We start from the raw sequence: 13,574 nt of genomic DNA on the forward strand, positions 1-13,574 counted from the left end.
GAACGCAAGAATGGATTTAATGAAATTTAGTAGCATGTACTCCACATCGCGCCCCATCATCATCCTGGGTGAGTTCCATAGGTAAAGGTAATATAAATTTTCCCGTGCATATAGCACCGTACCATGAAGGAACATATAGGGGTGGGGCCCCACACATTCTCGATCTCGGCCATTTTGGAGGTGATGTGATCAGCACCACGCTCTGGCAGCCTTTACCTAACATGGTTGCTTTCAGGTGGAATTCCGGGAATCGAACGACGGAACGAGGATCTCCCGTGTGGTTGTCATGTCAGACGCCTTAACGACTAGACCACCGCGGCCCCTTGGATGAGTTCCATACTTTGATTATTTCAATTTATTTTAATATATTTGGTTGTTTTTATGGAATTTCTTCACACTTTAAATGTCTCACCTATCATACACAAAAAACCGTTGACTAGACAATTATTTTTTAACAGCGAAACAAAAATTGTTCCTAGAATTTGTTAAAAATCGAATGACTATGACTAGTAAATAATTTTGTTCTACTGCTTTAATTAGTAACAGCAGCTGCATTAGTAGTATTATTAGTAGTAATTAAACTAATTAATTAATTATTAGAATTATTAATTAATTAATTATGAACATTATTCATTAATTAAAGTAAAATAAAACAATGGTGATGAAATCCTGCGTACGCTACTGAATGTGATTGCAATTCTAGGTTGCAAAAATTGTATAGTATATGTGTCTTGGTAGGCAAGCGAATGAGTATGATTCCATTTCACTTCCATTATGACATATGCAAGTTCGAATCAGTACTACAAATTACTTAAAAGCACTTAAGAACCCTTACGATTGTATAGTGGTTATTGCCGGTGTATAAAATAATAATCGGTTTAAAGTTAGATATTTCCTTTTGAAATTGTAGGTACTCGTCAATTGAAATATATGCATTGAATACATGTAGTATTCGAAGCGGGAGGTACAATAAATTACGCAATGCGCCCCTTTTCGGTCTATTCCCAAGGCACGACACTATCGCTAGTGTTGCCCACGAGACGAGACTTTGGCCTGTCTCGTCTCGTGGAAATGCTGTGAAATGCTGTCTCGTCTCGAAAATATTCGTTTGTCAAAGGGACACCTGGATATGTCCAAGAGATAGCAAAAGATACCAGATAGATTACATACTCGTACAAGAAAGATTTCGAAATTGTTTGAAAAATGCGAAGACATTACCAGGAGCTGACATTAATTCAGACCACATCTTGCTAATAGCAGAAATCAATCTTAGATTGAAGAAGATAACAAAAAATCAGGTGAGCAAGAAACTCTACTTAGAGAAGGTAAGGGAAGAAGAAGAAAGACAAAAATTTGCAAAAAATTTCCAAGAAAACTATACTAAGTTTAAAGCTAGTTGTAACACTAAGAGTGGGATGGAATAAAAAGTTGCTTACAGAAGGCAATGGATGAAACAATAGGCTACAGGGAAAGGAAAAGTGCAAAGAAACCATGGAATACTGAAAGTGTGCTGGAAAAAATGGAGGAACGGAGAAAATGGAAGAATGTAAATACAGAAGACGGAAGAAAAAAATACAGGATACTGAATAACCAGCTAAGAAGAGAAACTGACAGGCCAAAGAACAATGGATGAAACAAAAATGTGAAGAAATTGATGAACCTGTAAAAAGGGGAAGGTATGACTTGATGTATCGTGAAGTAAACTGCTTGGGCTTCCAAAAGAAGAAACGGAAAACAATGTGGATGATAGAAGACGAGGGAGGATGTGAAATCACAGCCAAAAAGGAATATCGAATGTGTGGAGAAAGTACGTTGAAGAGCTCTACCAGAAAGAGAATCGCCCAGACAGTCTGAATGTAGAAAATAAAGAAGACGTGCCTGATGATGAGAAAGGATACTATATCCTGAATGAAGAATTTGAGCAAGCACTTAAAGAAATGAGGAATGGAAAACCAACCGGCACTGATGAAATTCCTTTTGAACTTATCAAATGCCTGGGAGATGGAAAAAGAGAAATACTGCACTTATGCAATGAAATCTATGAGAAAGGGGATTGGCCACAAGATTTCACAGAGACTGTTTTGGTACCTCTGCAGAAGAAAAGCAATGCCAGAAAATGTTCTGAGTACAGGAAAATCAGCTTGATATCTCACTCGGCAAAAATTCTTCTAAGAATTCTGAACAGATGCCTATACTCGAAGGTCAGTGGCGAGTTAGAGGAAGAACAGTTTGGTTTAAGGAAAGGAAGAGGCACAAGGGATGCAATTCGTTTACCGAGGACCATTGGGGAAAGATATTTAGAGAAAGGAAAGGAGGTGTTTGTAGTATTTGTAGTCCTGGAGAAAGCCTTTGATAGAGTTAATTTGGTTAAATTTTCAGAAATTCTAAAGAAAATTGGTGTAGATTGGAAAGAGAGAAGATTTCTAAGCAACTTATACATGAATCAACGAGTTAAATGAGAACAGGAGACGAAATGACAGAAGGATGTGAAATTGGAAGAGGAGTACGACAAGGATGTTGCCTATCGCTAGTGTTGCCCACGAGACGAGACTTTGGCCTGTCTCGTCTCGTGGAAATGCTGTGAAATGCTGTCTCGTCTCGAAAATATTCGTTTGTCAAAGGGACACATGATCAATCTCGTCTCGTCTCGAATTTTTAAAAGCCTGTCCCGTCTCGTCCCGTGGGCAACACTACCTATCGCCTACTTTGTTCAATATCTATTTAGAAGATATAGTGAAAAATTGTTTCCAGGGCACAGGAGGTGTCAACTTGGGAGGAAGGAGAATAAACTGCATAAGATTTGCTGATGGCATTAAATAACCATAAATAGTATGTTAGAAGAGTTAAACAACAGCTGTGAGCAGTATGGGATGAAGATTAATTTAAACAAGACAAAGGCAATGGTCATAGGACGGAAACCAAGGAATATTAATGTCAGAGCAAACAGTGAAAGAATCCAGCAAGTGGATAGCTTCAAGTACCTCGGATGCACTATAAGCAGTGACATGAACTGCAACCAAGAAATGAAAATGAGAATCTCAATAGCAAAAGAAGCTTTCAATAGAAGAAGAATGTTTTTTGTGCACCCATGGACATAGGTCTAAGGAAGAGATTAGTGAAATGTTTTGTGTGGAGTGTAGCACTATATGATGCAGAAACCTGGACGTTGAAAAGAAATGAAGAAAAACGACTCGAAGCTTTTGAAATGTAGACATGGCGAAAAATGGAGCATGTAAAATGGACGGACAAGGTAAGAAACGAAGCCGTACTGAAAATAGTTGGTGAAAACATATATAATGGAGACCATCAAGAAGAGGAAAAGAAACTGGTTAGGACACTGTCTAAGAAGGAACTGCCTCGTAAGGGATGCCTTGGAGGGATTGGTTGAAGGAGGAAAAGTCCGTCGAAGAAAGAGATATCAGCTTATGGATGATATTAAATTAACTGGGTCGTATGCTATTACAAAGCGTAAGGCAGAGAATAGGGATAGCTAGAGATTGCAGCGAAAACCTGCCAATTAGGCAGAAAACAATGAATGAATGAATATATATATATATATATATATACAGTATATAGCTGCACGTAGATACACAGTGTTCTTCAAGTTGGTTTGTTATTGTGTTCATCATGAGAACTACTCAATACATTGTGATATGCTCATCTGTAAAAAGGTGGCGGTACGGCGTACCGTTGCATACCACCAGAAAATAAAGCACCGTGTGTACATAAGCACACTGGACAAAAATTAGACCCCACCGTGCTAACACGTAAGATATGTTTTGCACCGCCAGAGGCCACTATGCCACTCCATTCAGCTGATAAGCTTGCCGTATGGTAGGTGCCTTATAGTAGTGCTTCTCAATTGCCGGACCCTGACATCAATTATGCCTGGCCGAAAGAAGTTCTCCTGGAAGAGTTTTTCTCCAACAAACATCATTAATATCAAATTTATAATATAGTTATCAGTTTTCAGAGTATAATAATGTAGTCATCACACCTGCACACGCACAAAAAGCACGACTTCAATGGGCTAAAGAATTGGACAGGAGGACTGGAAACTGATCATATGGTGTGGTGAGTCCAGTTTCTCCATTTACAGTAATTTACATTTACGTTCTGCTTCTGAACGAATAGGTGCCGCCATCCGTCCAACATATCGCTGATAATGCAACTGTGGACAACAATTTTCACCTGTTGAGTGCATCGGGCGAAAATTGTCAGCGACTAGTACAACAAGCATGCCGAGGAGCTCTCCCATCTTCCCTGGCCGGTAAAGTCTCCCGATATGAAGCCTATTGAAAAATCTCTGGTGTGGTGGGTCAAGCTGAGGTAGACATCCGCGGAACCTCGCAGAACTTTGGGTACAGTTGATGATAGAGTGGCTTCAAATCGATGTGACCATATCCACAGACTTGTAGAGTTCATGTCATGGCAAATTGCTGTTCCCATTTGCTCAAAGGGAGGGCAAATTACATATTAAGAAAGGTTTCCTGTAGGAGTCTAATTTTTTGTCCGGTGTGTGCTTATAGTATATATGAATGGCTTATTGCAGAAAGGGACCTGAGTCACTTTTGCACAATTCCGAGAAAAACAAGAAAAATCGTATAATATTGATAGTGTAAGAAAGAAATGTACCGTTGTTGGCTCAAATATTCAGCATAATGAATAGTTAATTTTGCAACTCTCAATGCACCCGCCTGCAGTATGCTGCTAGAGACAGTGGAGATGAAAAAGTTGTGACTCCGGTACCTTTCTGCAATAAAAGTGGAAACTGTGAGAAATAAGACGAGAAATATCCTCTTCATTTTGTTAGTCTGTTCTTCACAGACACCACACGTGTTTACCTGTGGTCTCACAAAACGAAACGCAAAATTTTCCTTAAAATACTTGTAGTAGAAACTGTATTTTATTCTGGACGTAGGGTATTTTTCTTTATACAGTTCATACATCTTTTGAATTGACAGGTTTTCATGTAGGTATTTGATGTCTGCATAATCTCCACGTTTAGTTGGAAAAGACGCGATATGTCCATGCACTGCCTGTATATCCTCAGCCTTAATCATATTCCCACTTTTGCTCTGTCCGCACATATCATGAGGTATTTTGCCCTCTAAGAGTAACTTCCGCAAACGCCTTATTCTTTTCTCTTGACACATCATAAAGTCTCACAACAAACTTGTATTTTGCTACTTGCCAGTAGTACGTGGTACTTAAACGACTTTTCGTATAACGCAGTATCTTCTTTGCGTGGACGATGTGTCTTAACATTTTCAACATGGATCATTCTCTGCAAATGTATATCCTGTTCATCTTTACTTTGCATTCTATACAATATGTCAAAAATTGCACGTTGTTAGTCTTCGTTAAATTGCTCATAACATTTTTTTGGGCACTTTTTTTTTCCAGATGTCGAATTCCTTTCCTACGTTTTCTTGGACTGTCAACGCTCACGTCGCTAACACTACTCTCGTCCTGCATATCTGTAATAAAAGCAACATAACATCTCACAACAGTTGCCACCGCTCTGCACTAACACATATCACCCTCTACAGACCACGGCTACAGACGCACCATTCTTACGGAAATCGCTCGTCACTTGTTTCAGAGTTGCCAATTTTATTTTCCACACAGTTATTTCTCTTTCTCTGTGGAAAGGGACCAGTGTCCGTCGCTACAGAGTAGCTAAGTTTATTGCAGAAAAGGACCCGAGTCAGTGACTCAGGTACCTTTCTGCATTAAAGTACACTTTTGACTGTGCATTTTCTTGGCTATAGCCTCGTGTGACTGACGTCCTTCCTGCACTAAAAGATGCGCCTGTAACTAGGAAAATAAAAAATACCATTAACTCCGATTCCTCAAAAATGTGACTCAGGTCCCTTTCTGCAATAAGCCATTCATATATATATATATATATATATATATATATATATATATATATATATATATATATATATATATATATATATATATATACCGTGCGTCCATTTCGATCTGCAGCCGAGAGATCGGGAGAAACGTGGCGGGCGGCGCTGACGGAGGTGCCGACATTTGCGGCCTGTAATGCCCGCATATTTTTATGGACAGCAGACATTTATATAAATATTGCAAAACTAGCACTAACCTGTGTTATAAGAGTTGTTCAAAGTGATGTCCACCTACATTCACACATTCCTGGCATCGTTTGATGAAATTTTGATTCACACGCAAAAGTTCTTCTTCCGTAATTCTTCCTAGTTCTGCCCTTATATTGTCTTTTAGTTCGTCGATGCTATGAAGGTTATTTCGGTAGACTCTATTTTTCAAGGTTCCCCACAAATAATAGTCACATACGGTAAGATCTGGCGAACGTGAAGGCCATAAACCTCTTGAAATTATTCTGTCATCAAACACCTCCCTTATAGCGTCCAAAGAACCAGCGGCGGTATGGGCTGTGGCCGAATCTTGTTGAAAATACCCATATTGTCTCTCATTATCTGATAACAACTGAAAAAACGGCGCGAGTATTTGTGTGCGGTACCTCTCTGAATTTATTGTGTCTTCAAAAAATATAGGCCCTATTATTCTTTTGGCACTTACAGCACACCACACACCAATTTTTGCATCGTGTAACGGAACTTCGTGTATTATTCGGGGATTTTCAGTGCTCCAGTATCTATTGTTCTGTGAACAAACATGACCACGCAAGGGAAACCATGCCTCATCCGAAAAAATTATTAACTGTGGATCAACAATACCATCTACAATATTCTGCAAAACCCAATTACAGAAATTTACTCTACTTACGTTGTCAGGGGGCCGTAATTCTTGCACTATAGAAACTCTGTACGGTTTTAATTTTAGTAGCTTAGTGGCTGTATGTGCTGATGATTTTGACACGCCCATCTCCTGTGAAACACGGCGTAGAGGTTTGTTTGGAGAACGTTCTAACGCTGCACCAATTTCATCGTAAGTGTCATACATAAAAATTCTTTGTTCTAACGTGAACCTTGCGGCTGGCATTCCAATCGTCTGACTGACACAACACACATACACACTGCAATAACACAAACAAGTAACGGCAAGTAACCAAGGATAACACTCTTACGCACAGTACGAAATTAACACGCTCTTGGTTTACATCTGCCTGCCACTATATTCACAGCTCTGTAGTCGCGAAGGAACAAAAAACTTGAGCTAGGAGATTTCGGATTGCAAGGAAGCTCACGAACACCATTAGCTTTTAACGGTTCGTCTGCAGCGTAATCTTGATACAGTGTTGCACATTCGAAACCTCCAAACGATCCCCATCGACACAAAACTCTTTCAAGGATATAAACTTAAGCAGGACGTTACTGGTCAAAACTATGATTAAAATGTTTTACAGAGTATTATCTGTGGCTCTTAATATAATTTCTAAAGCGTATTTATTTGTGTATATAAGGGTGGAACTTGGAAGAATTACAGAAGAACTTTTGCGTGTTATAACACAGCTTAGTGCTCGTTTTGCAAGATGTCCACAAAAATAAGCGGGCATTACAGGCCTCAAATGTCGGCATCTCCGTCAGCGCCGCTCGCCACGTTTCTCCCGATCTCTCGGCTGCAGATCGAAATGGACGCACTGTATATGGAGATTGAACTTTGTACTCCCCAAATCAAAACGTTCCTGCGCCACTGCGTTTGTGTAATTTTTTTACACTGTCCGGGGAATCTCTGGAGCAAGCGAACGAAAACAAATCCTCTGCGCAAGTAGGACTCGAGAGGACGTGAAAGTGGAAGTGAGTGCATGGAGGGGAAAACGCGGCTGCAGCTACCAACCGTTCGCTGCTGCTTTGCTCCGCCCGCTCGCTTTCTCCCCTTCTTTACCGTTATGCGCGACCTTGCTCCACAGATTCCCTAGACAGAGTGTAGGCAAGTATTAATGTTCTCTTAATATTTTCCAGGTTTCTCAAGCTTCTCCCTCCTAGAAGACGTCGGATCGGATCCATACTTGGACTATCTCTTCGCGCAAGGAGTCGGGGACGGAGCAGGCATCGGTGGTGCGCTACCGGAAAGAACAGCCTACTGCAACGAGAGATGCGCAACCTTCCTGGAAGAAAGTGCCCAGAAGCTGCAATATCAACCAGATGACACCATGGTCGTTCTGGGCGTCAACCTGTGCTCGCTGTCCGGCGAGGGACCGCAATATCACAGCCAATCGGAAGAGAAACGGACCAACGCCCCTCACCTGGCTGTCCACGACTACACGAACAAAGTGGAGGAAACGAGAAAGGACAAGGTGAAAGACGAAGAAAAGACTTTCCAGTGCACCTACAGCGGATGCAACAAAGTGTACGCCAAGGCATCCCACCTGAAGGCGCACCTGAGACGACACACCGGAGAAAAACCGTTCGTCTGCAACTGGAGCGGCTGCGAGTGGCGCTTCTCTCGCTCTGACGAACTTTCGAGACACACGCGTTCCCATTCTGGGGTGAAGCCTTACGCGTGTCAGTTGTGCGACAAACGTTTCTCCCGCAGCGACCATTTGGCGAAGCATGTGAAAGTTCATCGCCGAAATCACTGGATGAACTGCATCACGACCATGACTCTGGACAAGTCAGGTAGGCGTAACGGCCGTCCTGAACAACATTCACGACATCAACACAGGCCTTCTACCTATACCAAAAGGATCAATGCCTGACCCAGACAGCTAAACCTGTGGAAGATGCAACAGTTTAACAGAATAGAACTACTTAACCTTTTACATTATTCCACCATTATAACGTCATCATCTACAATGCGACTCTCACTTTAAAAAATAGTGAAATTGTTGGTAACGTTGAAAAGTTTTCAGCCCTTCATTATGTACACAAGACTGTGTGGTACTATATTTCATGGTAAAAGCAAATCCGTGCTCTGTTAACAAGCTTTATATGGTAGCTCGCTTTTATATATTTTAATAATTACATATTCTCGTTCGCCTTTCGATACCGTTCTGAACAATGCAATTAATATCAGGAATGAGAATTCTTCAATTACTAAGAGTGAGTCAGATTATGTGTGTATCAAAATTATATTTTGTTAAATTCTTGTACATATTAAAGTAGTTAACATAATAATAAAATATTTTATATTTAATTGTTTTTTTCTCTACATGTGTTGCACATCTTAACTTAGATATTTTACTTTCTTATTTCCTATATGATGGTAATTGATCATAAACTGATGAAACATAAGCGTCCATGATTTGCCCTAGATTCATGCTCAGGTCTTCTGGTATTTGTGTAGTGTTGCATTCTGTAACAATCGTGGCTATGAATGTGTCGCTTTCTTCAGGTGGTTGAATATCTTTGAAGATATGACTAAACGTATATTTGCTGTGTGTGGAACACAAACTAAAGCTTCAGGTTGTCGAAAACATGTTTGGTAATCTGGCCACATCGAAGTCCATGGTTTCGTTCTTCTCTACTGGAGTTTTAGGCGACATTACTTTGTATTGTCCGATTGTTTACTCTTTGGAAGATTCTATCCCATTGATGAAGGTTTGATACAATACCAGAATTGGAATTTGACGTTGCTTTGGGTTTGACATAGCCTAAGGGCTTTTAATCACGACATTAATATATGTTACCACTCAAATTAACCCTTTGAAGACAAAGGAAGGGAATTAACAAAAAGTGGAATTTTGAACGCATATGCAGACAAGTACATACAAATGAAACAGCCATACATTTACACTTCTTAAAATATGTTCTGTATGCCAAATTTGTTCTTCCCTACTACAATTGTCACCAGAGAAAAAGATGGACTGGTGTCTATAGACTGTACCTTTAATTATTATATCGCTAATAAATCATTCACAGATATTTTAAATGTTGGCCTGTGGGTGGAAAAGCAGACAATTTACATCGCTGATAGAATTTAAACTTGGTGTCACATGTAAATTGAAATGTGTTCTTATTGAATTCACTTTTAGATTACAACTCTATCTAGAAATGGGGTTGGTTAGTAGTTTTTAAAACTGACATTCTCACGGGATTCACATACATTGTCTCTTCGATCTCCTCAAGAAAAGAGAAGAAAACAAAGAAACAAAACGATCAAAAATGGTTACAATATAGTACTATGATACATTATAATTACTCTAAGATCTGCCTTCTTGGCGGACGTTTACGTAGAAATAAAGCAAATTTTCAGTCCACAAAGTTTTCGAAGACGAAAATGGGACCAAATTCTTTGAGACATGTCGAGAAGAGAAGAAAAACGAGATAGATCTGCGGACGTGACATGTACGATTTACACTTATGAATATCTACCTGGTTTTTCATAGAGAGCTCATATATTTTGTTCATAGTAATTACCAAGGGGATTCATTAGTGTTAATTGTGAATATGTGCAATACTCTAAAGAAAACAGCTTAGAAATGAGGAGTCAAGCATAGGAAACGAAACGAGAACAAGATGATTTTTTGTAAGTTGAGACGAATATCTGCTAAGTTTGTCTCGTATCGATACCATTCGTAGTTGAAATTAATTTTTAGACATTAAAATGAAGATTTGTATGTTTCCTTGAAACTTTCATGTTACAAACATCTCATTTTCCATTTCATCAAATTTCAAATATGACTATAAGGAGGTCTAGAGCTTTATCTGTTCTAGAATAGTAGATATTCTAGAACCTGTTAAATGACATCTTGAAAAATAACCAAATTGAAACAAAAAAATATGAATAGCTCTTTTTAAAATTAGAATTACAAAGTGCACTTCATGGAGTATGTATGCTGTTCTAAAATAGAATGGCCCACGTTTATGTGTATTTGGAGGCTTGGACTTTGTACTCCCCCAAATCAAAAACGTACCTGCGCCACTGAACAACTGTAATAACATTCGTGAGCTACAAATAAATTTTGCCCTTAAATATGTTTCGTGGCTCACGACATGACAGCCAAGTTATGCAAGAACTAATAACAAATATCAAGAAGCATACATACAGCTGCTAAACAAGTACAAGCAAGAACTTTCAAATGGATGTAGCATGTACGTCACGTGATTCACACATGATATTTCTCAAAACAAGAGTTCATCTGTTGAGCTAGGCGTCCTTTACGCAAGACGAAGAATTTCGAAACAAACCATCTAAGCTATTCTTTACTTGATCCAACATTTCCACTAGCGAACTACAGTGTAGCCGAGTCACTTCATTAATAATAAATTTAAAAAAATCTCCTATTGCATAGTTTCCAATATAGCGACTTTTCAAAGATATGTACTACATTCATACCCGCTGCACAGGTGTTTGTATGCAAGATAAAAATTTCTGAAAATTTGCTTTTTTATTCATATCAAAATGTGAGCACATGCTCACAACTAGAGCAGGTACTTACTACTCACTGAGAAATAGAGACAATTTTGTTCTATTCCGGTACCGACATTTAACCGATCCCGTATACATCTAAAATATAATACATCTCCATAAAAATTCCAACAAGAGATTTTTCAGTTTTTTTTGTTTGTTTTTTTACTAGGTTTGGTACAAGAAGAAAGCCAATGAAAACCGGATCACCGGAAGCTGTTACATAAGCAAATTTTCAAAATGGTCTTCGTTGGCAGCAAAAATTATGAAAATATGCTGCAACTTCCTTAGTCTATACGTAGATTGATTTATTTGGATTATTTTACTTCGCTTTTCTACCACTTGTGGCTAATTGAGAAGATGGACATGAGTGATGATATAGAATTATTGAAGATACACCCACAAAGAATATCCACGCTCTGATCGGGATTCGAACCCGAAACTCCTGGTATCATAGCATATCCTAACCAATCCCCCAACGGAGGTCGGCTATAAGTAGATGTAAACGATTAATTTAAATTACTTAAAATTCAGTTTGAAGTAGCAGGTAGGGATATTACCGAGAGAAGTCTCCAGATCAGGCCTTTCGAGTCTTGTTGATACGAGACCGAGAGTGGGATATGAGGGTAGCAGAACCCAGTGGCGTCTCCTGACCCTGAACTTCAGGCTTTGGCAAAGAAGAAATGTTAACCCCTCCCCCCACCCCTCATTTCTGTGAACCAATATTACAAATTTTCTCCGTACCTTTGTCGTGTAATTTTATAAATATTTAGAAAAACATTAAATTACATAAATTATTGTAAATGAAGTAAATACTTCATTTAAAGTATTAATATATTTGAAGGGTAAGGAGAAAATTAATATGTTCAATACTTCGCCATACAATTAATTTTTAAAGCACGAGTTTGCAACCAGAGGGGTTGGTGGAACTCCTATCACCCCTAGAAAAACACCGTGGACATAAGAATGACCCGTTCATTGAAAAATCGCTAAAATGCACATGCACATTCCCGGTTTTTCCCCTTCCCCTTCATTTATCCTTCCAAAAAGTAAATTTTGAAAAATCAACTGCTCATTACTTACAGTTACTTGAATTCCAGCTCTATTCTTCTTTCTTTAGAGAGAAATGAGCTGATCACCGCCTCATAAAATTTGGATTTATCCCCTTCTCCCAGCACAGAAAGTAATTCTATCTGGATGGAGATAAGACTTAAATTCGACATCCGGTTCTGAGTTTGAGTAGATCGACAGAATGTGTGGATTCTCTTCAGTGATGAGAACGATCTCTCGACAGATGACGTCGTGGAAGGAATTGTTGCGATCAACACTGCTAATTTATATATTTCCGTAAACCCACCCACTAGATTCGTGTCCAGTAGATAATTTACAATCTCAATTGGTGTTTTCTCTGATCCTTCAGTGGAAGCATACCAAACATAAAGTTCATTCTGCAGTTTGGTTAAATTAAACAGACTGCCATAAATTTCCTGCAATTTATGTACGAGATGGCAAGGAAAGATCTCTCTTTTATTCAAGTAGGCTAGCGCCGTTTTGTGGAATTTAGTAAATCAAAATATTGCAATTTTTCAAATGATGCGAATATAATTGTTATCTGGTTGCTGATATTATCAATGATTTCAAAGTAAAGCTTCCGGCAGTGGCCTTTCTGTGGTTCGTTGTTCAGTCGCCTCCTTTTCATTTCAACAACCTTTTCCTCTTCTACTGCACCAGTTATAGAATTCCATAGTGTTTCGAAATTCTCACTTTCCTTTTTCAGCTGTTGTTGAAATTCAGTTATTTCATTACTGCAATACAAAATATCAACACTTTTAGACTGCAATATAGTGAATAATACGTCTGAAAAGACAAGCAAGTTGGATAAATCCTTTATTAAAAATATATTTTCGAAATCCTTCAGGAAGCTAGAAAATCCTCTTGAAGTCACTGCAGTCAAATGATCGAAGTCTCCACTTTCACTAACATGTTCAAAAAACATAAGCAGCGCTTCTCTGTTGTCATTGACTGTCCACACTATACTAGAGGTAAAATTCCATCTGCTAGGAGCTAATGACAGGAGCTTTCTGGACATGAAAGCAGAAAGTTTGTGTAACCTCTTTGGAGAATGAGAGAAAAACGTAGACAGTGATTTAAGACCACAAAAGAACACCTTAAGCTCTTTGTTACATTCTAACGATTGTTGCAGTACCAAGTTCATGACATGAACATAACAATGCGTAAAAAAAGCTTTCGGATAATTTTCCAAAACT

At 38.8% G+C, this 13,574-nt stretch overlaps 1 protein-coding gene across 2 annotated transcripts in view; it reads left to right on the top strand.

Annotated features, from left to right (window-relative positions):
• LOC145984435 (uncharacterized) overlaps positions 1-8,938 on the top strand; it is a 52,035-nt gene extending 43,097 nt beyond the window's left edge. For both annotated transcript variants that reach the window (XM_083118099.1, XM_083118100.1), the window contains exon 3: positions 7,920-8,938. In XM_083118099.1, the coding sequence (XP_082974225.1) occupies positions 7,920-8,656 (737 nt within the window). In that variant the 3' untranslated portion in view covers positions 8,657-8,938. The remainder of the gene's footprint in view (positions 1-7,919) is intronic.
• The last annotated feature ends 4,636 nt before the right edge of the window (positions 8,939-13,574 follow it).

Source organism: Lepisma saccharinum, chromosome 2, assembly GCF_977018435.1.
Source record: "Lepisma saccharinum chromosome 2, izLepSacc3.1, whole genome shotgun sequence".
Lineage (NCBI taxonomy): Eukaryota > Metazoa > Arthropoda > Insecta > Zygentoma > Lepismatidae > Lepisma > Lepisma saccharinum.